Genomic DNA, 24696 nt, shown 5'->3' on the forward strand with positions numbered 1-24696 from the left:
TCAGAATAACAGGATGCACATTTAGAAAAGAGATCAGCATCTGCAGTTCCTTTTTATTCCATTTAATTAGTTTAGTTTAATCTATATCCAGGGATACAGTGAAATCCTTGTTCTGCATGCTAGACAGTTAAATCGCACCATATGTGAGAACAATAGATCCTCTTCTGGAACAGCATGTGGAGGGTTGCCATATATTTACCAGCACTTTGTGTCTTTTTTTTTAACGTATAACATTTGTGTTTTCCATTTTAATAGGATACTGTGAACCGTTTGTTGCTGATTTTCATAGACAACAGTCCAGTGAGTATTGCTGATTTAGAAAGATAATTTTTCCAGAAAAAGTCTGACTCAAAATCATTAATTAGGATTTAGTATTCCAACTATTTTCAAGTGCTATCAGCCGTCCATGTGGCTGTGAGCCTGTGCTTACAGCAGGTAGCATATTTAAAGTGCTGCAGGACGGCACAATGGCACCGTGGTAGAGATGCTGCCTTACAGTGCCAGAGACCCAGGTTCGATCCTGATTCAGGTGCTGTCTGTACGGAGTTTGTACATTCTCCATGTGACCGCGTGGGTTTCCTCCTGGAGCTCCGGTTTCCTCCCACACTCCAAAGACATACAAGTTAATTGGTTTTGGTAAAAAAATTAAATTGTCCGTAGTGTGTAGGATAGTGCTAGTATATGGGTGATCAATGGTCTGCGAGGACTCAGTGGGCCAAAGGGCCTGTTTCCACGCTGTGTCTCTAAAGGAAACTAAACTAAAGCTGCTGTTACTATTATTTTACACATATAATGTTGTATATCTGGTCACTCAGTGTTTCAGGGTGATAGTGTTATCTTGCTGTATGTACTGTGTCTGGAAAAGGCACCGACTGATCTGTACTGTCCTATTGACGAGAATGAATATGATATTTAAAATTGGTAATATGGAACACATAACTTCAAACTCAAGTCTTGTATTTAAGCTGAAAAGAGTGCAGTGAAGATTTAGGAGGATGTTGTCAGGACTTGAGGGATGTTGCCAGGGTAGGGAGTCAGAGCTGCACTGCATGGAAACAGGTCCGTTGGGCCTGAGCTATAGGAAGTGGTTGGGCTGGTTAAGACATTCATACCCACTTGAGTCTTTCAAAAGCTACAATCGATCACAATGTCAATGATGACATTTAAACAAATAAGACTTTCGCATCCACCAATACATCCAATTTATTCAAATGGTTATTGTAACCGCATCAGACAGCTTTAAGAAATTCTCCGTGAATAACTTCAGTAATACTTGAAGGTCAAAACACAATTGGTGACACATCGTGTTAATACGATGTTAATGGAGACATTTAACAAGCGCTTAACAGTGACACCCCCACGGTCTCGCGGAAAGTGGAGATTATAATAATTTTTTTTCCCACCAAATTTCAAAATCCGTATTACAAAACATGGGGCGGGGGGGGGGGGGGGGGGTTATCCCCCACCTCTGAAAGCATAGGAGTGATGTGACCCGTCCCCCCAGGATTTCCGCCCATGGTCAGGGGCGATCTTATCGAGGTGTATAAAATCATGGGGGGAATAGAAAAAGGAAATGCACAGAGTGTTTTACCCAGGGTAGGGGAATTCATTCCATCATGTCTACCCACCATTGAATCAGGTCAGGGTTTGTACTTGACAGATCAGACCAGCATATCGATGAGAGAAGTGTCTTTCTAGATTGGATGATAAGAATGTTAAAAATTAAGAACTGTACGTTCTGGTAATTCTGATTCATTTCTGTTTTTAGCCAGAGCCAGCAACTGAACCCCCCTCTCCGCAAGTTCCCTTCTTGCAGAGATATGCTGTTCCAAGAAATAAAACTCAGTCGGTGAGAATGTATAATCTTTGTTTTAATACGTGTTTTGTGGCTTGTATCGATTGCATTTTGCACTGTCTTATCATTTGCTTTTCTACTGGTGTACAGTTTGTGCACTTGTCACACTTCAATCAATCAATCAATCAATCAATCAATCAACCTTTATTGTCATCTTGCAAGCAACAGTTGTACAGTGCAAAATGAAAAGACGTTTCCCAGGGAATAGCGGAGCATCGCACATGAAATTTAAAACATTTCACACATAATAACACTAAAAACAATCCAGTCCCTGATGGAACAGTATAAATAGTTAAAAGCAGGTAAAACACAATGTTAAAATACAATAACCCAATCATAAAAATGTCCGGGGCAGCTGATTTGAGTGGCCAGTGCCAGTTATTAAAGTGGCCAGTGCCAGTTATTAAAGTGTCCGTGCCAGCCGCAGAATCAAGTGACTGTGAGTACAGAGTGACTGTTTAGCAGCCTCACAGCCTGTGGTAGGAAACTGTTTAGCAGTCTTGTGGTCCGGGCTTTGATGCTTCGATATCTCTTGCCTGATGGCAGGAGATCCAGGTGTATGTGGAGGGGGTGCAGTTTGTCCTTAGCAATTCTCTGAGCTTTTTTCAGACAGCGGCTCTGGAACAGTTCTTGTACCGAGGGTAGGGAGACGCCAATGATCCTCTCTGCTCCCCTCACTACCCTCTGCAGAGCCTTCCTGTCCGAGCAGTTGCAGGTGCAGTACCACGTATTTATGCAGTGCGTGAGTACAGACTCCACCGTACCCCTGTAGAAAGTCCTGAGGATGTTGGTGGGGAGTGAGGCCTGTTTTAGTTTCCTCAGGAAGTGCAGTCGCTGATGGGCCCGTTTGACGGTCCCAGTGGTGTTCCTGGACCAGGTGAGGCTGTCTGTACTTTGCACACCGAGGAACTTTATGCTCTCCACTCTCTCCACTGTAGTGCCACTGATGTTGAGGGGTGTATGCTTTGGCTGCGCCCTCCTGAAGTCGACAACCATCTCCTTCGTTTTGTCGACATTTAATTCGAGATTATTTTTGCCGCACCAGTCCACTAGTTGTTTTACTTCCTCCCTGTACATTGATTCGTCATCTCCGCTGATGAGTCCCACCACTGTTGTGTCATCCGCGAATTTTATGATCTTATTGTCCCTGAATCTGGCCGCACAGTCATGTGTGAGCAATGTGAACAACAGCGGGCTGAGCACACAGCCTTGAGGGGAGCCGGTGCTCAGCGTGATCGAGCCTGAAGTGTTCTTGCCAACACGGACTGACTGCGGTCTCTCTGTCAGAAAGTCCAAGATCCAGTGACACAGGGTGGTGTTGAGGCCCAGCAGGGTTAGTTTCTCCACAAGTCTCTGTGGGATGATGGTGTTAAACGCTGAGCTGAAGTCAATGTACAGGATTCTGGCGTATGTGTTTTTGTTTTCCAGATGCGTGAGTACTGTGTGCAGCGTGGTAGAGATGGCATCCTCTGTAGAACGGTTGGGGCGATAGGCAAACTGGAGGGGGTCTAACGATGAGGGGAGGCTGGCAGTAATGTGGGGTTTCACCAGGCGTTCAAAACACTTCATTATTATTGGGGTCAGGGCGACAGGGCGGTAGTCATTTAGGCAGGTAACCACTGGTTTCTTCGCTATGGGATTATCGTGGAAGTTTTGAGGCATGTGGGGACAATGGCTTGACTAAGGGAGATGTTAAAGATGTCTGTTAGCACATCTGCTAACTCCTCAGCACATTCCTTGAGCACACGTCCTGGGATGTTGTCGGGTCCGACTGCTTTCCACGGGTTGACCTTAGACAGGATTCTCCGGGTGTCCATTGAGTCTATGGTCAGGACTGGCTGGTCGGTTTGTAAGCAGGGGCTTGCTCTCCCCTTGGGTGTGGTGTTTGCTGCATCAAAACGTGCAAAGAAGTTGTTCAGTTCATCTGGGAGAGAAGTGTCCGTGTCAGTTACCTGCTGCCTTGCCTTGTACCCCGTCAGTGTTTGGATTCCCTTCCACATCCTCCTGGTGTCTCCTGTGTCACAGAGGTGTCCCTGGATTTTCCCCGCGAAGGCACGTTTCGCTGCCCTGATTCCTTTTTCCAGTGCAGTCCTGGTAGATCGAAGAGCGGCTGTGTTACCGGCTCTGTAGGCTGCATCACGAGCCCTCAGCAGCGAGCGCACCTCTGCTGTCATCCATGGCTTTTCGTTTCCGCGTGCAGTGAATGTTTTCATGATAGTGACATCCTCGGTGCACTTGGCAATGTAGCTGGTTACAGTCTCTGCGTACTCCTCGATGTTGATGAGGTCATCATAGGATGCTGCTGTCCTTGAACACATCCCAGTCAGTGTGCAGGAAGCAATCCTGCAGTGCTGAGGCTGCTCCCTCTGGCCAGACCCTGGTGTGTTTTCTCTCCGCTCTTGTTTTTGCAGAGGTCTGTAGGCTGGTGTTAAAAACACTGAAATGTGGTCCGAGTGGCCCAGGTGAGGGCGTGGGGCTGCCTTGTAAGCCTCTGGGGTGTTGGTGTAAACCAAGTCCAAGATGTTCTCTCCCCTGGTCTCAAAGTCCACATATTGCTTGAATTTTGGGAGCACAGTCTTAAGGCTGGTGTGATTAAAATCCCCAGCCACCACAATGAAGCTATCAGAATAATAATAAACTTGAATAATGTTTGAACCGCTTTACATTTTAATTGAAGCCCAGATCAAATTCTTAAGCAACTCGAACAAGCAGGAATATAGGAGATTACAAAAAAGTGGTGGACACTACCCAGTCCATCACGGGGACTGACCACCATATCATTGAAGGGATCTATAGGAGATGCTGTCTCAACAAGGCAGCCACTATCATCAAGGACCCACACTACCCTGACCACGCTCTCATACACCACTGCCATCGGGAAGAAGGCATCATAGTCTGAAAACTGTGATCACCAGGTTCAGGAACAGCTTCATCCTAACAACGGGATGGCACAGTGGTAGAGTTGCTGTCTTACAGTGCTAGAGACCCGGGTTTGATCATGATTACGGGTACTGTCAGTAAGGAATTTGTACGTTCTCCCTGTGACCCTGTGGGTTTTCTCCGGTTTCCTCCCATATTCCAAAGACGTACTGGTTTATAGTTTAATCAGCTTCTCTGAATTATAAATTGTCCCTAGTGTGTAGGATAGTGCTGGTGTATGGTGTGCTCGCTAGTCGTCGAGGACTCAGTAAGTTGAAGGGCCTGTTTCCGCGCTGTGTCTAAAGTAGTAAAGTTAATCATTAAGCTGTTGAACATTACAAAAATGAACTAAACTTCCAACGATGAATGGAATTGGTTGCACTAGTGGTCTGATCGTAGGATTTCCCTCGTGTGAGTGCTTTGATTGTAAGGATCCGCATCACCTAACAATGTTCTCCAGAGATCACGTTCCCGCTGATCCGCTGAGTTACTCCAGCACTTTGTGTCCCTTTGTGTAAGTCTGCAACTGCAGTTTATTGTTCCTACATTATCTTGCACACGTCTTCCATCTTCCACTAATCAGCTCAACTTCTCAGATCTAGGTCCCTCTCTGTCCTAAAGTTGATTCAGTGTATATCTTCAGACTGATCCAGATCAGGGATTGTTTGTGAAGGATGCAAAATACTACTCAGAAGAAGGGTCTCAACCCGAAACGTTACCCATTCCATCTCTCCATAGATGTGTGCCTGTCCCGCTGAGTTACTCCAGCATTTTGTGTCTACCTTCAATATACTTAGCCGATTGGCTAGCAGGACTGAAAATATGATCACTTCCAATTATTCCATATCTTGCATTTTGAATAGTGCTGATAAACAATATGATTTCCACAACGTATTTAGGTATATTAAATATATTTAATTACCCTGCAGATGAAGCTATTCCCATCCGTGTCAAAAGTGTTTAAAACCAAACTTCTCTTGTATCTGTTTAAGTGCTTAGTTAATGAAATACTGGGTGCACGCTTTTTATCTGCTAGGCCCTCAAACTTGAGCTGAAGGAAATCAGAAGCCAGCAGGACCTGCTCTTCGGGTTCATGAACTTACTGAAGCAGGAGAGTGCCGTGCACGTACTGCAGTTCTGTCTCGCCGTAGGTAAGGTTGAGAAGTTTTGGCAATGTTTATGGTAGTTTTATACAGAATTATTCCAAGAATGATTGGATTAAAGAGCGATGAGCATTTGACATCACTGGGCCTGCTAAACAAAAATAGTGCCTGTTCTGATGAAAGATCAATTGATGTGTAATGTTAAGATAGTGTTATTCTTCACAGCTTCTGTACAAAACACTCTTGAGGCACTTTACTGTATTATAGATGCAGAATAAATGCAATTTGCTCCACATTCTGACAGCTGAAACCGGCAAAATGAATTGGGTTCCCTCAGTTTGTACAAAACAATTTTCTGACAACATAAATGTACCATTAGATACAGTACATACATTGAAGGTACAGCTTCCTGTGATTGTAATTTTTGAAGGGATTCTGCATGTTCTTACAGCTGCAAAACTTTGTACCAACAGAGGAATTAAATGACAAGATCCTTCGGCCTGAGCTGACTGATGACGAGAAGCAGTTTCTTCACAAGGAAGTGAAGGAAATCTATGAGACGTATTGTCTTGACGAGAGTGTCGACAAAATCAAATTTGATCCCTTCATTGTGGAAGAAATACAACAGGGTAGGTTTGCCACGATAGATAATATATTTAAAAGATTGCGATGGTCATTTCATTTAACAATCTTTCACGGTGTGTGGTGCTGATATCTTTGAATATTTTGGGTTTCAAAATATCTCTTTATTGAAGGATGTAATTGCTTTTAAAAACTCACTGTAAGTCCGTGTTTCTTATGGGCCTGTCCCACTTAGGCGGTTTTTCAGACGACTGCTGTCGTCTGAAAAACCTGCAACTGGAACGGCGACTGTTAGAGGCACACGCTCACACGCGCCTCGGCGGACATTTAACATTACTGGTCGGTTATTCTTGGTTCTGAAAACCACTGCTGACCTTGTTTCCCCCCCCCCCCCCCCCCCCCCCCCCCCAATGAGCCAATGAAATTCACCAGTCAGCACCAGCTACAACCTACGAGAACCTTCGGCCCAAGTGGGACAGGCCCATTACTGATTGATTAAATTGATAGGTACAGCATGGAAACTGGCCCTTTGGCCCACTGAGTCTATGCCGACCATCGATCAGCCGTTCACACTAGTTCTATGTTATTCGCTACACACTAGAAGCAACTTAGAGCAATTAACCTACAAACCTGCCGTCTTTGGGATGTGGGAGGTAACTGGATCACCAGGAGGAAACTCACAATCCCAGGGAGAACGTGCAAACTCCACACAGACAGCATGCAAGATCGGAATGGACCCCGGCTGTCTGGCACTGTGAGTCAGCGGCTCCACCACTGTGCCTCCCTTACTATCAATGAACATCCAACAGTGTTTCATATCTCTGCCAAATTATTTCAGTAACATCTTTGCACTTTCTTTGTGCTTTAGAATTAGTGCATGTGTCAATTTGGTTTTGCCGTTTGGATATTGGTATTCAATGTGGAATCAGTGCAGGCCAATGAACAAAGTTGTGATGAGTTCAAGATACAAGTTAGGATATCGAGTTATGGAGTCATCGAGTCATACAACACGGAAACCGTGTCCATCTTACCCATACCGACCAACATGCCCCATCTACACTCGTCCCACCTGCCCGCACTTGCTCCATAACTCTCTGGACCTAGCCTATCCCTGTACCTGTCCAAATGTCTCTTTAACATTATAATAGTACCTACATTAACTACCTCCTGGCAGCTCATTCCATATACCTACCACCCTTTGTGTAAAAAAAATAGTTACCCCTCAGGTTCTGATGAAAACCTTCCCCCTTCTCTGGGCAAGAAACTCCATGCTTCTACCCGATCTATTCCCCTCAGTGTTTTATACGCCTCTATAAGATCACCCCCCATCCTCCTGCGCTCCAAGGAATAAAGTCCCAGCCTGCTCAACCTATCCCTATAACTCAGACCCTTGAGTCCTGGCAACATCCTCGTAAATCTTCTCTTCGCCCATTCCAACTTGACATCATCTTTCCTTTAGCATGATCCCGAGAATTGAGCACAATACTCTAAATGTGGCCTCACCAACATCTTCACTGCAACATGATCTCCCAACTTCTATACTCATGTACCTGATCTATTCCCCTCATGATCTGATACATCTTGATAAGATCACCCCTCTACTAGAGATGCTCTGGTAGAGAGCCAGGGCAGACATAGTGGGCACCTCCACATAATGGCTGCCTCCTGTGCTGTAATCTTTCTATGATTCTATTTTTTTTTAAATAATAATAATAATAATAATGGATGGGATTTATATAGCGCCTTTCTAATACTCAAGGCGCTTTACATCGCATTATTCCTTCACTCCTCAGTCACACTCGGTGGTGGTAAGCTACTTCTGTAGCCACAGCTGCCCTGGGGCAGACTGACGGAAGCGTGGCTGCCAATCTGCGCCTACGGCCCCTCCGACCACCACCAATCACTCACGCACATTCACACACAGGCAAAGGTGGGTGAAGTGTCTTGCCCAAGGACACAACGACAGTATGCACTCCAAGCGGGATTCGAACCGGCTACCTTCCGGTTGCCAGCCGAACACTTAGCCCATTATGCCATCTGTCGGCCCTAATGCATATGTTTGTATATTTGCTCTGAAGTATTGTCATTGAAGAATGCAAACAGTGTTTCAAACTAACAGGCACAAGGAACTGCAGATAAAATAAAATAAAGACACAACGTGCTGGAGTAACTCAGCGGGCCAGACAGTATCTCTGGAGAACATGAATCGGTGATATTTTGGGTCTGGACCCTGCCTCCCTGTTGGAAGGGTGGGGGGGGGGGGTGAGGAGAAAAAGCCGGAAGAGAGGTGAGGGCATGGACAAAACCTGGCAAGTGATAGGTAGATACAGGTGAGCTACCCAAGCGGAATATAAGGTGCTGTTCTAGTTTTGCGTGTAGCATCATTCTGGCAATGGAGGAGGCCCAGGATAGAAAGGTCAGAATGGGAATGGGAAGGGGAGTTAGCATCCGGGAGATCCAGCAGACTTTGGCTGACCAAGCAAAAATGGTCTCGCCAACTGAAGAAACGCCTCGTATTCCGTTTAGGTGGCTTACAACCTATCGGTATGACCATTGAACTGTCGAATTTTAAATAAATAACTGACAAACATCCTCTCCCTTATGAAGAGAGACTGAAAAAGGGTCACGACCCGAAATGTCACCTATCCATTTCCACAGAGATGCTGTATGATCTTTGGTTTAGCTTAAAGATATAGCGGGGAAACAGGCCCTTCGGGCCACCGAGCCCTTCGGCCCACTGAGTCCAGCAATCACCCAGCCCACTAACACAATCCTACACACTGGGGACAATTTGCAATTTACAGTGCTCCAGCACTTTATGTCTTTCCTATTGTGACTGTACTAATCCTTGGCAGATTGCTACATCAGTTGTAATCTGTACGTGTAAAGAATGAGGCTGCACTCTGGTAGGGTATTATATTTAGTGGGCTCTGGTTTGACTTTGCAGTTGCAGAAGGCCCCTACAAGGATGTGGTGAAGCTTCAGACCATGCGATGCTTGTTCGAAGCATATGAACACGTAATGTATCTGCTGGAGACGGTGTTTACACCCATGTTTTGCCATAGCGATCAGGTATGTAGACTCTGAGCAGCTGCCCTACATTTACTTTGCATCATGTCTACTCATTTCCACTCGAATGCCGGATTATATGTCAGGGGACTTGAATGGGAAACCACCTCAACATTGAATTTTACATTTTCAGGTAACTGACCTACCAACAACTACTCTTGCACTTTTTTTCTTCATCTCTGGTCTTTGTCCAAACACCTGCCCATCCCACGCCCCCCCCCCCCCCTCACCCCTCACATGTATCCACCTATCAGTCTAAAGAAGGATCCTGACCTGAAACGTAACCTATCGATGTTCTCCAGAGCTTCTGCCTCCAGCACTGTCTTTTTTATAAACAAGCTTCGGTTTCCATGTATCACTTGCCAGGCTTTTGTCCTGCCCCACCTCTCTTCCAACTTTCCCCACTACTATCAATCTAAACTAGGGTCCTGACGCGAAACATCACCTAAGCATCTCTCCAGAGATGCTGCCTGACTAGCTGAGTTACTCCAACACTTTGTCTTGTTTTGTAAACCAGCATCTGCACTTCCTTGTGTCTTTGTTTAAAATGTACTTAATTCACTGTGCAGTATTTGTGGGTGCCTCGGCAAGGCCAGCAGCATAGTCTCACCGTGGTCACTCCCTCTTCTCCCCTCTCCCACCATGCAAGAGATACAGAAATTTGAAAGCACATCGCCCCTGAATGTATAAGACTTGTTGCCTTCGAATAGGTGTTACTCTGTTATAGTCATTTCTTGGCTCCTTAGGTCCTGCCTGGCCGAGATGACAGCTTGGTAATCTGTCTACTTGAAGCAAAGTGTTTCACTGACAGTCCTGTTCATATGTGAAGCAAGTGTGCAGTGCATCAAGTGTCATACAGCATGGATACAGAAGTTAAGAGGGAAAAATAAATCGGATCAGCCATGATCGAATGGGGAAGTAGACTCGATGGGCCGAATGACCTAATTCTACTCCTAGGTTTTATGGTCTCAGACCTCCAGATAAAGGCACAAAGTGATGGAATAACTCAGCGGGTCAGGCAGCATCCCTGGTGAACATGGATAGGTGATGTTTCGGATCAGGACCCTTCTTCAGATTGATGTGCGTTCGCCAGAGATACCTGACCTGCAGAGTTACTCATATCGGGTAGGTTTCAATGAGACCCTCCACCTCTCATCCTTCTAAACTCCATCACGTACATGCCCAGAGCCATTAAATGCTTTTCCTATGTTAACCCCAAAAAAGCTTTTCACTCTACCCCAGTACACATTGCCTGAGCTGAAATGTGGGTTATCAGTTCATGTGCTCCACAATTGATATGTTCACTTTTTCCTTCTCCACAGTACTTCAGATATCTATTGACGGGGGCAGAGTCACCCACCCGCAACTCCAAGTCCAATAGGTGAGACTAGCTGAGTTAATGCTAAACACAACAAACAGCATGTGGTTTTGATTTCACTCTGCAGTTACTATTGTCTGTGACTTGCTTTGCTGAGGACTATTTCTGTTCTTCATAAATTTATAATTCATGACCGTTTGCAAACAAACACTGCAAATAAATCTAACCTTCAGGGCATCTTAAACAAAGTTAATGGAATTCAGCACTCAAAATCCAGTGCATATTCAGAGACCTCAATCAACAAATTGTAACTGATTTGCTCTTTAAAATTTTTTTTAAAAAGACACAAATTGCTGGTGTAACACAGCGGGTCAGGAAATTATAATATTTTCAAATCTGCTATCTTTTATATGGCACTCTTCACAAACAATTCTAGATATGGATCAGCCTGGATCAACTTTAGGACAGAGAGGGACCTAGATCATCTGGGAAGTTGGGCCGATTAGTGGAAGATGGAACTTAATCCTGAAAAGTGCGAGATAATGTAGAAACACGGAACTACAGATGCTAGTTTACACAAAAGGACACAAAGCACTAGAAAACTCAATGGATCAGACGCATCCCTAGAGAACATGAATAGGTGATGTTTCTGGTTGGGACCCTTCTTCAGTTTGATTCTGTGTGTATGTGTGGGGAAGAAAGCTGGAAGATGGGTGGGGCAGGACAAAGTGTGACACAGGCGAGGGGGGGAGGGGTGCTTGATAGGTAAATGGTTGGACAAAGGCCTGAGATGAAAAAAGGAGCAGGTGTGAGACAAAAAGATTAAAGAGTTTCAAATTGTGACGCCTGAGGAAGGAATGTAGGTGAAAAGGAAGGGGGTGGGGGAGATGTAGGTGCAGGTCCAGGTGGACTGGGGGGGGGGGGGGGGGGGGGGGCAGGGGGTGTATGTAGGAGAAAGGGTCTGGGGAGGGCGCATTGTCACGTGCACATAGATCCACTAAGAAGCAAGATCTGCTGGAGGAGCGTAGTGGGTCAAGCAGAATCTGTGGAAATATTGTTGCTCTAGATTCCAGCATCTGCATTCTCTTGTGTCTCCAGATCAATTCAGACCTTTCACACGTCCACACACAGGTTATGTTTTTCCTTTTTGTTTCCTTTTCTCTTACTCTTTATGATCTAACAAAATATTTTTGTTCTTTTGATTTGATTTTCATATCCTCTTTGTTTCTCTAACTTCCCTTCTAATTTCACCCCCAGATTTTCCGCACTCTCCCAACTTTCTGTGTACTGATCTGCGTCTGTCACAAGCTTCCCTCATTTTTGTCTTGCCCTGTTCTATCTGCAACTTATCATCCAACTTAGCCCAATGAATTGAGGTTTCAAAGTTTACGGAAAGCCAAAATTACTCTGTATTGCTCCGAATAAGACTTAAAAAAAGTATAAGAAATGGTATAAACCTTAAATGTCCATTTGTTTTGCTCATTAATTGTACCTTTTTTTTCATTTGTGTGTGTGCGTGCGTGGGAGGGTGTGCATGCACATTGGTGGGTGGGAGCGGACGTGGGTGCGCGTTCTTGTGCATGTGGGGGTGGGGGTATGTGTGCGTGGGTGGGTGTGCATGCATGCACGGGTGAGTGTGCGCGTGAGCGTGCATACGTTGGTGTGGGCAATTGTGGGTGTGCGCACGCGTTGCTGTGAGTGGGTGCGTGTGGGCGTGTGTGCGTGGGTGGATGTGCGTGCATGGGTAGGTGTATGTTGGTGTGCGTGGGTGGGTGGGTATGTGCTGTCGTCTTGTCTTGGTGTTTGTCTTGTGCTGCGTGAGGCGTAACTCCTTGTACCTGTTGCAGAAGTAGCCTCAATTTGGATGATTTTCGGTGAGTATACGTACAGCATGTTGAGAATATATATTCTGGAATGTCACTTGATCACAGCACCCACACAATTCACATCACATGCCATTTTTGCAGAGCATCATCGTAACGCTTGCTACAGCTTCTGCCTTTATAACAAGCTGAATATATTTTTGCAGATCAATTTTAATATGTACACTTTCAACTAAAATGTTAAAAATATTTTCCCTCTGGATTTGTTCTATGTAACAATTTGAAGAAATAATGATAAAATGTAACGAGCAAGAAACTATGTAATTATCTGTTTTTGCAAAATTCAATAGACCATTAACTTAATTTAGAAGTTCAATAAGTAATATCGTTAGAAAAATGGAGGTTATTGCACCTCTATCCTTGGATACCATGGAGTGTTTGAAGGCTCAGGGCCTATACTTGCTGGTGCTTCGAAGGGTAAGGGGAGATCTCATTAAAACTTACCGAATAATGATAGTCCTGGATAGTATGGATGTGGAGAGGATGTTTCCAGTAGTGGGAGAATCTTGGACCAGAGGGCACAGCCTCAGAATAAACTTACCTTTTAATATGGAGGTGAGGAGGAATTTCTTTAGCCAGAGGGTGGTGAATCTGTGGAATTCATTGCCACAGCCAGCTGTGGAGGCCAAGTCAGTGGGTATTTTTAAAGCTGTGATTGACATGTTCTTGATCAGTGTGGGAGGCAAAGGTTACAACGAGAGTGGGGTTGAGGGGAAGGCGAATGGGGTTGAGGGGAAAATACATCGGCCATGATCGAATGGCGGAGCAGACTGAATGGGCCAAATGGCCTAGTTCTGTTCCTGAACCACTCATTCAGTAACAATGTCACTTTATAAATGTATCGGCAATCAGAACCACAGGGGTGAATTTTTTTGTGAAATAGTCCAGCAACTCGGGACTTAATAAAAAAACATGAAACCAGAGAAGAGTAACTGGAATGATGTCATTTCAGATGCACATTTGTTCAGCTCAGCTGAAGTGCACTGCTTGTTATGGTTTGCAGACACATGGGGCTAGATCGTGTGTGGAGCACCCGCGGTCAGGATCGAACCTGGGTCTCTGCCACTGTGATGCAGCGGCTCTACCAGCTGTGCTACTTACCTCCTTTTTTCTGTACCAGTTTTGATTTTTTTTAAATTAAAGAAAAGGGAAGTGTATTGATAAGTTTACTGGTAAAACATTATAGTCTGTTATAAAGGCAGAGCGCTTTGCAGCTTGAATGTCTATCCCCAGAATGTACATGAATGTGGAAGCAAGTACAGTGCCCTCCATAATGTTTGGGACAAAGACCGATCATTTATTTATTTGCCTCTGTACTCCACAATTTGAGATCTGTAATAGAAAAAATCACATGTGGTTAAAGTGCACATTGTCAGATTTTATTAAAGACAATTTTTATACATTTTGGTTTCACCATGTAGAAATTACAGCTGTGTTTATACATAGTCCCCCCCCCCCCCCCCCCCCCCCGTCCCCCCCCCATTTCAGGGCACCATAATGTTTGGGACACATGGCTTCACAGGTATTTGTAATTGCTCAGGTGTGTTTAATTGCCTTCTTAATGCAGGTATAAGAGAGCTCTCAGCACCTAGTCTTTCCTCCAGTCTTTCCATCACATTTGGAAACTTTAATTGCTGTTTATCAACATGAGGACCAAAGTTGTGCCAATTAAAGTCAAAGAAGCCATTATGAGATGGTGAAAAAAGAATAAAATTATTAGAGACATCAGCCAAACCTTAGGCTTACCAAAATCAACTGTTTGGAACATCATTAAGAAGAAAGAGAGCACTGGTGAGCTTACTAATCGTAAAGGGACTGGCAGGCCAAGGAGGACTTCCACAGCTGATGACAGAAGAATTCTCTCTATAATAAAGAAAACCCCCCAAACATCTGTCCGGCCATTCAGAAACACTCTTCAGGAGTCAGGTGTGGATTTGTCAAAGAGCACTGTCCACAGAAGACTTCATGAACTGAAATGCAGAGGCTGCACTGCAAGATGCAAACCACTGGTTAGCTGCAAAAATAGGATGGCCAGGTTACAGTACTTAAAAGAGCAACCACAGTTCTGGAAAATGGTCATACCACATCATCTGTGAAATACGATGGTGGGGGTGGTATGGCCTGGGCATGTATGGCTGCTGAAGGTACTGGCTCACATATTTTCATTGATGATACAACTGCTGATGGTAGTAGCATAATGAATTCTGAAGTGTATAGACACATCCTACCTGCTCAAGTTCAACCAAATGCCTCGAAACCCATTGGCCGGTGGTTCATTCTACAGCAAAACAATGATTCCAAACATACTGCTAAAGCAACCAAAGAGGTTTTCTAAGCTAAGAAATTGGCAATTTTGAGTGGCCAGGTGAATCATCCGATCTGAACCCAATTGAGCATGCCTTTTATATGCTGAAGAGAAAACTGAAGGGGACTAGCTCCCAAAACAAGCATAAGCTATAGATGGCTGCAATACAGGCCTGGCAGAGCATCACCAGAGAAGACACCCAGCAACTGGTGATGTCCATGAATCGCAGACTTCAAGCAGTCATCACTAGCAAAGGATATGCAACAAAATACTAAACATGACTACTTTCATTTCCATGACATTGCTGTGTCGCAAACATTATGGTGCCCTGAAATGGGGGGACTATGTATAAACACTGGTGATTTCTACATGGTGAAACCAAAATGTACAAAAATGGCCTTTATTAAAATCTGACAATGTGCACTTTAACCACATGTGATTTTTTTCTATTACAAATCTCAAATTGTGGAGTACAGAGGCAAATAAATAAATGATGGGTCTTTGTCCCAAACATTATGGAGGGCACTGCAGCTGGCCTGAGACCACTCTCAATAATGAATGCTAGTGCTGACGCTAACATGTATCTGTTTCTTTCCTACTGATTAATGCTGCCTGTTGGATTCTATATTTAAAAAATTGTGGGTTAGCCCCGAACAAGAATTTAAGCAGTGCACTGAGTATGCATCTGTAAGGCAAGCTGCCTCCATAAATCAAGGGCCTTCATCTGCATCTGTTTTCCCTCATGTCCAGTCAATTCTAACACTTCCATCTGGCATTTTACCTTCTCTCCCTGCTGCTATAATGTAAGTCAGGGTCCATTCATCCCTCCTGCATTAGTCGAGAATGTCTCACTCCAAACATTAAAATGTTATATGTTGAGGGTGTCATTGTGTGTGGTAAATGGCTTGGTTAAAGCTGAAGGTTTAGTTTATAATATGTACTTTTCTTTATTATTAAAGTGTAAGAAAGCAAAATGATTGGAATTGCGGTTGAGGGTTCCACTGGGTCATTTTGTAGAATGATAATTGATGGCTACTTTCTCATTTGGGAGATGGTCTTGAGATTCGGGGTCTTATTTGGGCCCGAACAACATTAACCAGCCCTGTGGAGCTCTCACAGCAAACAAAACGTTCTCAGAATCATTTAGCACAAGAAATAAGGAAATGCAGAAACTGGTTTACAAAAAAAATGACAGAAAATGCTCGAGTAACTCAGCAGGACAGGCAGCATCACTGGGTTGCCCCCCCCCCCCCCCCCCTCTCTCTGGAACCCCCTTCTCACCTGAATCTACCTGTTACTTGTCAGGCTTTGTCCTGCCCCATCTCTCTTCCAGCTTTCTTTTCACACAAAGTGCTGGAGTAACTCTGCAGGTCAGGCAGCATCTCTGGAGAAATAGGATGGGTGCCGTTTCTTCAGACTTATAGCAGTGGTGAGTGGAACTAGAGGTAGAAAAAGGCTTCAACAAAGCAGGGCCGACAACAGATGACCAAGGACGGATGGAGTCCGTAATGGTTCATTGTTGGCTGGGGAAGAGGTGATAATGAAGGGATACAGGGATGCGAACAGTGGAACTAGTAGGATGTCTAACGTGGCGAGGGGGTGAAAAAAGGGAATGCAGGGGTTACTTGAAATTAGAGAAATCTACGTTCATGCCATTGGGTTGTAAACTGCCCAAGTGAAATATGAGGTGCTGTTTGTTCGTGGCCACACTCTGACAGTGGAGGAGGCCCAGGACACAAAGGTTAGAATGGGAAGGGGAGTTAAAATGTTTGGCAACTAGGAGTTGCGTCTATTTGTATATAAAAAAAACTCGTAAATAAGTGGAGCAGACTCGATGGGCCAAGCAGCCTAATTCTGCTCCTATGTCATATGGTCTTTTGAGCTGTAGCCTCTTGCTGGAAATTCTTCTGCTTGCTTGTTGAGGTGGTTTCTAATGGATACCAACCAGCAGATTATAAATCTGCAAATTTGCAGATGACACAAAACTGGGTGGCAGTGTGAACTGTGAGGAGGATGCTATGAGAATGCAGGGTGACTTGGACAGGTTGGGGGAGTGGGCAGATGCATGGCAGATGAAGTTTAATGCGGATAAATGTGAGGTTATCCACTTTGGTAGCAAAAAGAGGAAGGCAGATTACTATCTAAATGGCGTCAAGTTGGGAAAAGAGGAAGTACAACGGGATCTGGGGGTCCTTGTACATCAGTTGATGAAAGTAAGCATGCAGGTACAGCAGGCAGTGAAGAAAGTGAATGGCATGTTGGCCTTTATAACAAGAGGAATCGAATATCAGAGCAAAGAGGTCCTTCTGCAGTTGTACAGAGCCCTAGTGAGACCACACCTGGAGTATTGTGTGCAGTTTTGGTCCCCTAATTTGAGGAAGGACATTCTTGCTATTGAGGGAGTGCAGCGTAGGTTTACAAGGTTAATTCCCGGGATGGCGGGACTGTCATATGCTGAGAGAATGGAGCAGCTGGGCTTGTACACTCTGGAGTTTAGAAGGATGAGAGGGTATCTCATTGAAACATATAAGTTTGTTACGGGCTTGGACACACTAGAGGCAGGAAACATGTTCCCGATGTTGGGGGAGTCCAGAACCGGGGCCACAGTTTAAGAATAAGGAGTAAGCCATTTAGAACGGAGACGAGGAAACACTTTTGCTCACAGATAGTGGTGAGTCTGTGGAATTCTCTGCCTCAGAGGGCGGTGGAGGCAGGTTCTCTGGATGCTTTCAAGAGAGAACTGGATTGGGCTCTTAAAAATAGCGGAGTCAGGGGATATGGGGAGAAGGCAGGAACGGGGTACTGATTGTGGATTATCACATTGAATGGCGGTGCTGGCTTGAAGGGCCAAATGGCCTACTCCTGCACCTATTGTCTATTGTCTAAATCGTTGCCTGTGTGCCAAGAATTAGAAAAGTTGTTTATACTTTTAATTCAGCATTAAAGTGTGACATGTGAATGAAGACATCAGCTGAATTCTTTGAAGATAGTTATGCTTCAAGGATTGGAATAGTGCCGTCTACTCGCTCAAGATATGGGGTTGCAAATCACTTGAACCAGCTGAAGGTTTTAATTGAAGATAGACACAAAATGCCGGGGTATCTCAGCAGGTCAGGCAGCATCTCTGGAGAACATGGATAAGGGACGTTTCGGGTTGAGACCCTTCTTCAGACATTTATTCTTCAGACATTAATAAGGTTTAACTGTTTGTGCGGCCAAGTAAATACATTGCTGTACAAATTGAGCAAATAAAGGACAAATTGAATATTATTTCTCGAATTACCCTTGGACGATGGCCAAGAATAAAACTTTTTTCAGTTTAGTTTATTGTTATGTGTACCGGTACAGTGAAAAGCTTTTGTTGTGTGCTATCCAGTCAGCGGAAAGACAATACATGATTACAATCAAGCCTTCCACAGTGTACAGACAGGATAAAGGGAATAACGTTTAGTGCAAAATAAGTCTAGTAAAGTCCAATTAAAGATAGTCCACGTGTCTCCAATGAGGTAGATGAGAGGTCAGGGCCAATCTCTAGTTGGTGATAGGATGTTTCAGTTGCCTGATAACAGCTGGGAAGAAACTGTCCCTGAGTCTGGATGTGTGCGTTTTCACACTTCCATACCTCTTGCCTGATGGGAGTTGGGATAAGAGGGAATGACTGGAGTGAGACAGGGTGAATTGCATGAACCTGGTTTCCAATAGATGTGTTTTGGCAAAGTACCTAAAAGGAAATAATAGGTATGAAGTAAAAAAAATAGACAAAGTGCTGGAGTAATTCAGCAGTCGGGTAGCATCTCGAGAACAGGTGACATTTCGGGTCAGGACACTTCTTTAAATGTCACCTATCTGCTGCCTGACCTGCTGAGTTACTCCAGTACGTTGTGTCCTTTTGTGTAAACCAGCAACTGCAGATCCTTATTTCTACATAAATGTGAAGTTATTTAGTTTCAAATCCCACTTGAGAAAAGTTTACGGAAATACGTTCTGTATATTAACGCAATCCACTATTTATCTTGAAGTAATATTGTGGCTCTGGATGGCTTAGAAAATATTCTTGTCCATTTGATAACTTGTTAAATTGTGATTTTATTTAAAAAAAATTATTCTGGAGATACCGAGTAAAAAATGTATTTAGAAGTGGTTTATCAGATGCATGCAGTTGTAGCAACTGCAAAACGTGTACTCGAATGACCTAGTTGGTAAATTAATTTGTGTGTTTAACCAGCTGTTGATAATGTGTGCATGCAGATGGATGGAAACTTCAGACACCAGCACGGGCACGGGCTGAAGTTCATTGCATTACATGTTCCACAGTGACCCATGACTGTACTATCTTCAGCTAAAGAACGTACTGATCGATTTTTATCTGCTGTCACCCAGGGGTTCCAATAAGCGAGGTGAGACTTTTGGAATAAGTCGAATCGGTAGCAAGATTAAAGGAGTATTTAAAAGCACGACGATGGAAGGAGCCATGTTGCCTAATTACGGAGTGCGGGAAGACGATGATGATTCTGTGAGTAATGCTGTGTCGTTGGCATCTGATGCTGAAACTGTTTCGGAGATACAGCGTGGAAACCAGCCCTTCGACCCACCGAGTCCGCGCCATCCAGCGATCACCCGTTCACTAGTTCTATCCACGAGGGACAATTTGCAAAAGACAATTGGAATGTGGGATGAACCCACATAGTCACGGAGAAAAACCCACATAATCACGAGGAGAACGCACAAACTATGTACAGGCAGCACCCATGGTCAGGATTGATCCTGGGTCTTTGGTAAAGCAGCAACTCTACCGCTGCACCATTGTGCTGCTCATTTTTCAGGTTTTATTTGTGCATTTTGGTATTTCTAAACTAAACAAAGGGAAGAAAAACTTTATAGTAAATACACACATGCTTTATAGTAAATACCCACACGATATTGTCAAATAGACACTTACAGCGGCTTCCCACGTTCAACAGATAATGATATCATATGCTATCAAAATGGATTTGATTCCCGAATGGATCTGACGCCATGTGCAAATGTATAGTCATTGATACTGTAATTTGTATTGAAGTTGTAGTGTTAGTGTTCAACTGTTATTGGAAATCCAAATATTCTCCGATCTAAAAAGTAGAAGTTGTCAACCCTCTCTCCTCTAGAGGGCTCTCCCGCACAAGTGTTCCTCCTTGGTGTTCCTCTGCCATGATAAGCTTTCTTTAACAATGCTTGTGTGATAAGATTGTTTTCTTTATCGCAGCAAAGGGTTTATGCCTCTTACTGACGCCACCAGGGGCCGCCGCACGATGGCAGCCTCGCTAACGGTCTGTCTGTCTTTTCGTCTTTTTATTGTTTTTAGTGTGTTTTAAAAGATTGTGTTATTGTTCTTGGGTTTGTTTTATGTGGGGCGTGGGGGAGGAGGTCGGGGGAAACATTTTTTCAATCTCTTACCTTGCCGGAGATGCGATTGTTTTCCGGATCGTATCTCCGCTCGCTCTGCAGCCTAACATCAAGGAGCTGGGGGCCTTGCTCTGGACTGACTTTGAGCCCCACCACGGGGTCGTGGACTTGCCATCGGAGCCAATCCCTTAACTGGGATGGACACTCCAACCGCGGCCTGCGGATTTCACCATCGAGGGACTCGCAGTCTCGGGTAGAGACCGATGTCGGGAAGCTCCAAACGACGCAGAAGGTTTCGACCAGCCCTGAACCGGGGTCAGATCGCCGGGAGCGGGGGAGCTGAGATTCCCTCCCGATGCAGGAGCTTGATTGCCCCGACACAAGGGCCCAAATGCCGCCGGCTACGGGAGCCAAGATCGCCCCAGCAACGGAAGGCTCAAGGCCCCCCCGAGACCAAAGAAAGGGAGAGATTTAACTTTTTTTGCCATCCATCGCAGTGAGGAATGTGTTGGAGTCATTGTGGTGGGTGTTTATGTTAAAATGTATTTTGTGTGTTCTGTTGCTTTTTATTGGTATGACTGTATAGCAAATCAAATTCCTCGTATGTTGCAAAACATACTTAGCTGATAAAGTGTGATTATGATGATGATTTGCTTCTCTAATTTCCTTCTGTAGGTGTGGACTCCATGGATAAGATTACACTGACCTGTAGAACCCTCCCTGGTTCCACGGGTGTGCTAAAACAGGGATGGATGGCTGTATATTACACAGGAGTGAGAGTAACAGAGCCTGCCCTGAAACGTACTGGTCACTTCCCAGAAATGCCATGAATAGCCATATTAAGCTTGAACTTGTGCTGACCTTTCTTTCCTTTCAAGACCCGGTACCTTTGATGTCACCTGTATAACTCAGACATCCATTCATTCTTGCTTGGAAAATCCTCTTCCACAGCATATGATATCATAACCTGTTGAACCAGTGCGAAGCCGCAGTACATTTCTATTCAGCAATATTATGTATATTTGAATGTGGTTATTTGCCATGAATCATTTCATCTTTGTTTATTTTTAGTTTTGGAGATACAATGTGGAAATAGGCCCTTCAGCCCACGGAGTCCGTGGCGACCAACGATCACCCACACGCCAGTTCTATCCTACACACTGGGGACAATTCACAGAAGCCAATTTACCCACAAACCTGTGTGTATTTGGAATATGGGAGGAAACGGGGGCACCCAGAGAAAACCCATGTGGTCACAGGGCAAATCTACAAACTGTACAGACAGCACCCGAGGTCGGGATCGAACCTGTGTCTCTGGCATTGTAAGGCAGCAACTTGACTGCTGCAGCACCATGCCATTACAATTGATACAATTTGGAAACAGGCCCTTTGGCTCACCAAGTCCACGCTGACCATCAATCACCCATTCACACTAGTTCTATGTTATCTAGAAAGACTGGATAGACTCGGTTTGTACTCGCTATAATTTAGAAGTTTGAGGGGGGATCTTATAGAAACTTACAAAATTCTTAAGGGGTTGGACAGGCTAGATGCAGGAAGATTGTTCCCGATGTTGGGGAGGTCCAGAACAAGGGGTCACAGTTTAAGGATAAGGGGGAAATCTTTTAGGACTGAGATGAGGAAAACATTTTTCACACAGAGAGTGGTGAATCTCTGGAATTCTCTGCCACAGAAGGTAGTTGAGGCCAGTTCATTGGCTATATTTAAGAGGGAGTTAGATGTGGCCCTTGTGGCTAAAGGGATCAGGGGGTATGGAGAGAAGGCAGGTACAGGATACTGAGTTGGATGATCAGCCATGATCATATTGAATGGCGGTGCAGGCTCGAAGGGCCGAATGGCCTACTCCTGCACCTATTTTCTATGTTTCTATCCCACTTTCTCATCCATTCACTCCACATTAGGGGCAATTTTTATGGAAACCAATTAACCATCTTTTGGATGTGGGAGGAAATGGGAGCACCAGGTAAAATCCAAAATTACAGGGAGAACATGCAAACTCCACAAAGACGTCACCCAACATTGGGATCAAACCTACATCTCTGGTGGCAGCTGTGCCACACTTTTATAATTTCCTAACTTCTGCCATGATATCACAATGTTCGTATTTTCTAGGAGCTAAATTGACCATTTGTCCCATCACGTCAATCATGACTGCTCTATCTTTCCCAGTCAACCCCGTTCTCCGGATATTTACCCGGCATGTTTTTGATGTGGACGTTGATATTTGATGACGATTGTGCCCCAGTGAATGATTGACACTTGCTTCATCCCTCACTGTTGCAGGTGGAAGAGGCAACAGTGGTGTCAGAGGACGATTTACTGGAAGAACTGGCAATAACTCCCAACGCTCACCGCAACCTCTCTGAATGGAAAATAACCATTCCATATGTAGACTTTTTCTTTGACAACAAAAAAGAGAAAGTTCCAGTCTTCTGTATCGATGTTGAACGGAATGATGAAGGGTCGGGTAAGTTTAGACTTTTTAAACTTTAGAGATACTGCGGAGATACTTCAGCCCACTGACCAGCGATTATCCGGTACACCAGCACTACGCTACACAGGGGTGGTGGGTCTGTACTGGCAAATTGGAAATGATCAGAACAGCCTCACCACCTTACAATGTAAAACCAGTGAGAACAAATCTTCCGGAGTAGCTCAGCGGGTCAGCTAGCATCTCCAGAGAACATGGATAGGTGATGTTTTGGGTCTTTCCATGTTCTCCACAGATGGTGTCTGACCCGCTGAGTTACTCTGGCACTTGCAGTCTTTTTTTGTAAACCAACATTTGCAGTTCCTTGCATCTACAACAAATTTTCAGACTTTCAATTGTACATAAAACCTTTTGACACAAACTTAATTTAATAGGATAGAGGATTTGGAATGGAGTGAATTTGCTGACCGCACTGTTGCAATTATTGTAACCGAACTGCGGCCCTGATCATAAACCAGTCTTGGGGGAGCAACCAGAATTAGGCCCTTCGTCCACAATATCTGTGCCAAGACTTTAGATGTGAGAGACACAGCGTGGAAACAGTTCCCCTAGCCCAACAAGTCTGCACCAACCAGCGATCACCGCGTACACTAGCTCTATCCTACACACTAGGGACAATTTTACTGAAGCCAATTAACCTATAAACTTGTATTAGGAGTGTGGGAGAAAACCCTCACTGTCACAGGGAGAACATACAAACTCCGTACAGACAGCACCCATAGTCAGGATCGAACCTGGGTCTCTAGCGCAGTAAGGCAGCAACTCTTCCGCGGCACCACCGTGCCTGAAGACCAAATGCTGGCTTACACAAAAGAACAAAATGCTAGGCTAACTCACTGTGTCAGGCAGCACCTGTAGAGACAATAGGCGTAGGAGTAGGCCCTTCGAGCCAGCACAGCGATCATGGTTGATCATCCACAATCAGTACTTCGTTCCTGCCTTCTCCCCATATCCCTTGGCTCTGCTATCTTTAAGAACTTCATCTAACTCTCTTGAAAGCATCCAGAGAATCGGCCTCCACTGCCTTCTGAGGCAGATAATTCCACAGATTCACAACTCTCTGGATGAAAATGTTTTCCCTGATCTCCGTTCTAAATAGCCTGTCCCTTATTCTTAAACTGTAGCCACTGGTTCTGCACTCCCCCAACATCGGGAACATGTTTCTTGCCTCTAGCGAGTCCAATCCCTTAATAATCTTATATGTTTCAGTAAGATACCCTCTCATCCTTCTAGATTCCAGTGTATACAAGCCCAGTCGCTCCTTTCTTTCGACATATGACAGTCCAGCCATCCCGGGAATTAACCTCGTGAGCCTGCGCTGCATTCCCTCAATAGCAAGAATGTCCTTCCTCAAATTTGGAGACCAAAACTGCACACAATACTCCAGGTGTAGTTTCACCAGGGCCCTGTACAACTGCAGAAGGACCTCTTTGCTCCTATACTCAACTCCTTTTACAAAGGCCAACATGCCATTAGCTTTCTTCACTGCATGCTTACTTTCAGTGACTGATGTACAAGGACACCCAGGTCCCGTTGTACTTCCCCTTTTCCTAACTTGACACCATTCAGATAATCTGCCCTCCTGTTGATGCCGTAGATTAACGTAGATGGGTGACGTATTGGGTCGAGACCCTTCTTCAGACAGGAAGTGATGAAGCTGTACATCCGTGACCTTTTCGCTCGATCTCCGGTGTCAATGAAGCAGCTTTAATTATATCCACAAGAATTTGAATGAACGTATTGGTGGACACTGCCTTTCTCAGTAGAT

At 44.6% G+C, this 24696-nt stretch overlaps 1 protein-coding gene across 4 annotated transcripts in view; it reads left to right on the top strand.

The window, feature by feature from the left end:
- Positions 1-24696, top strand: part of snx14 (sorting nexin 14) — a 73143-nt gene that overhangs the window by 20090 nt on the left and 28357 nt on the right. For 2 of the 4 annotated variants that reach the window (XR_004412876.1, XM_033025657.1), the window contains exons 10-18: positions 256-300; positions 1769-1849; positions 5811-5925; positions 6351-6506; positions 9407-9531; positions 10851-10909; positions 12694-12720; positions 19415-19547; positions 22721-22904. Coding sequence is in view for 3 of the 4 variants with exons in the window: in XM_033025657.1 (XP_032881548.1) it covers positions 256-300; positions 1769-1849; positions 5811-5925; positions 6351-6506; positions 9407-9531; positions 10851-10909; positions 12694-12720; positions 19415-19547; positions 22721-22904 (925 nt within the window). In the remaining variant the exon portion in view is untranslated. The remainder of the gene's footprint in view (positions 1-255; positions 301-1768; positions 1850-5810; positions 5926-6350; positions 6507-9406; positions 9532-10850; positions 10910-12693; positions 12721-19414; positions 19548-22720; positions 22905-24696) is intronic. The other 2 variants (XM_033025659.1, XM_033025658.1) reach the window with 2 other exon arrangements.

Source organism: Amblyraja radiata, chromosome 8, assembly GCF_010909765.2.
Source record: "Amblyraja radiata isolate CabotCenter1 chromosome 8, sAmbRad1.1.pri, whole genome shotgun sequence".
Taxonomy (NCBI): domain Eukaryota; kingdom Metazoa; phylum Chordata; class Chondrichthyes; order Rajiformes; family Rajidae; genus Amblyraja; species Amblyraja radiata.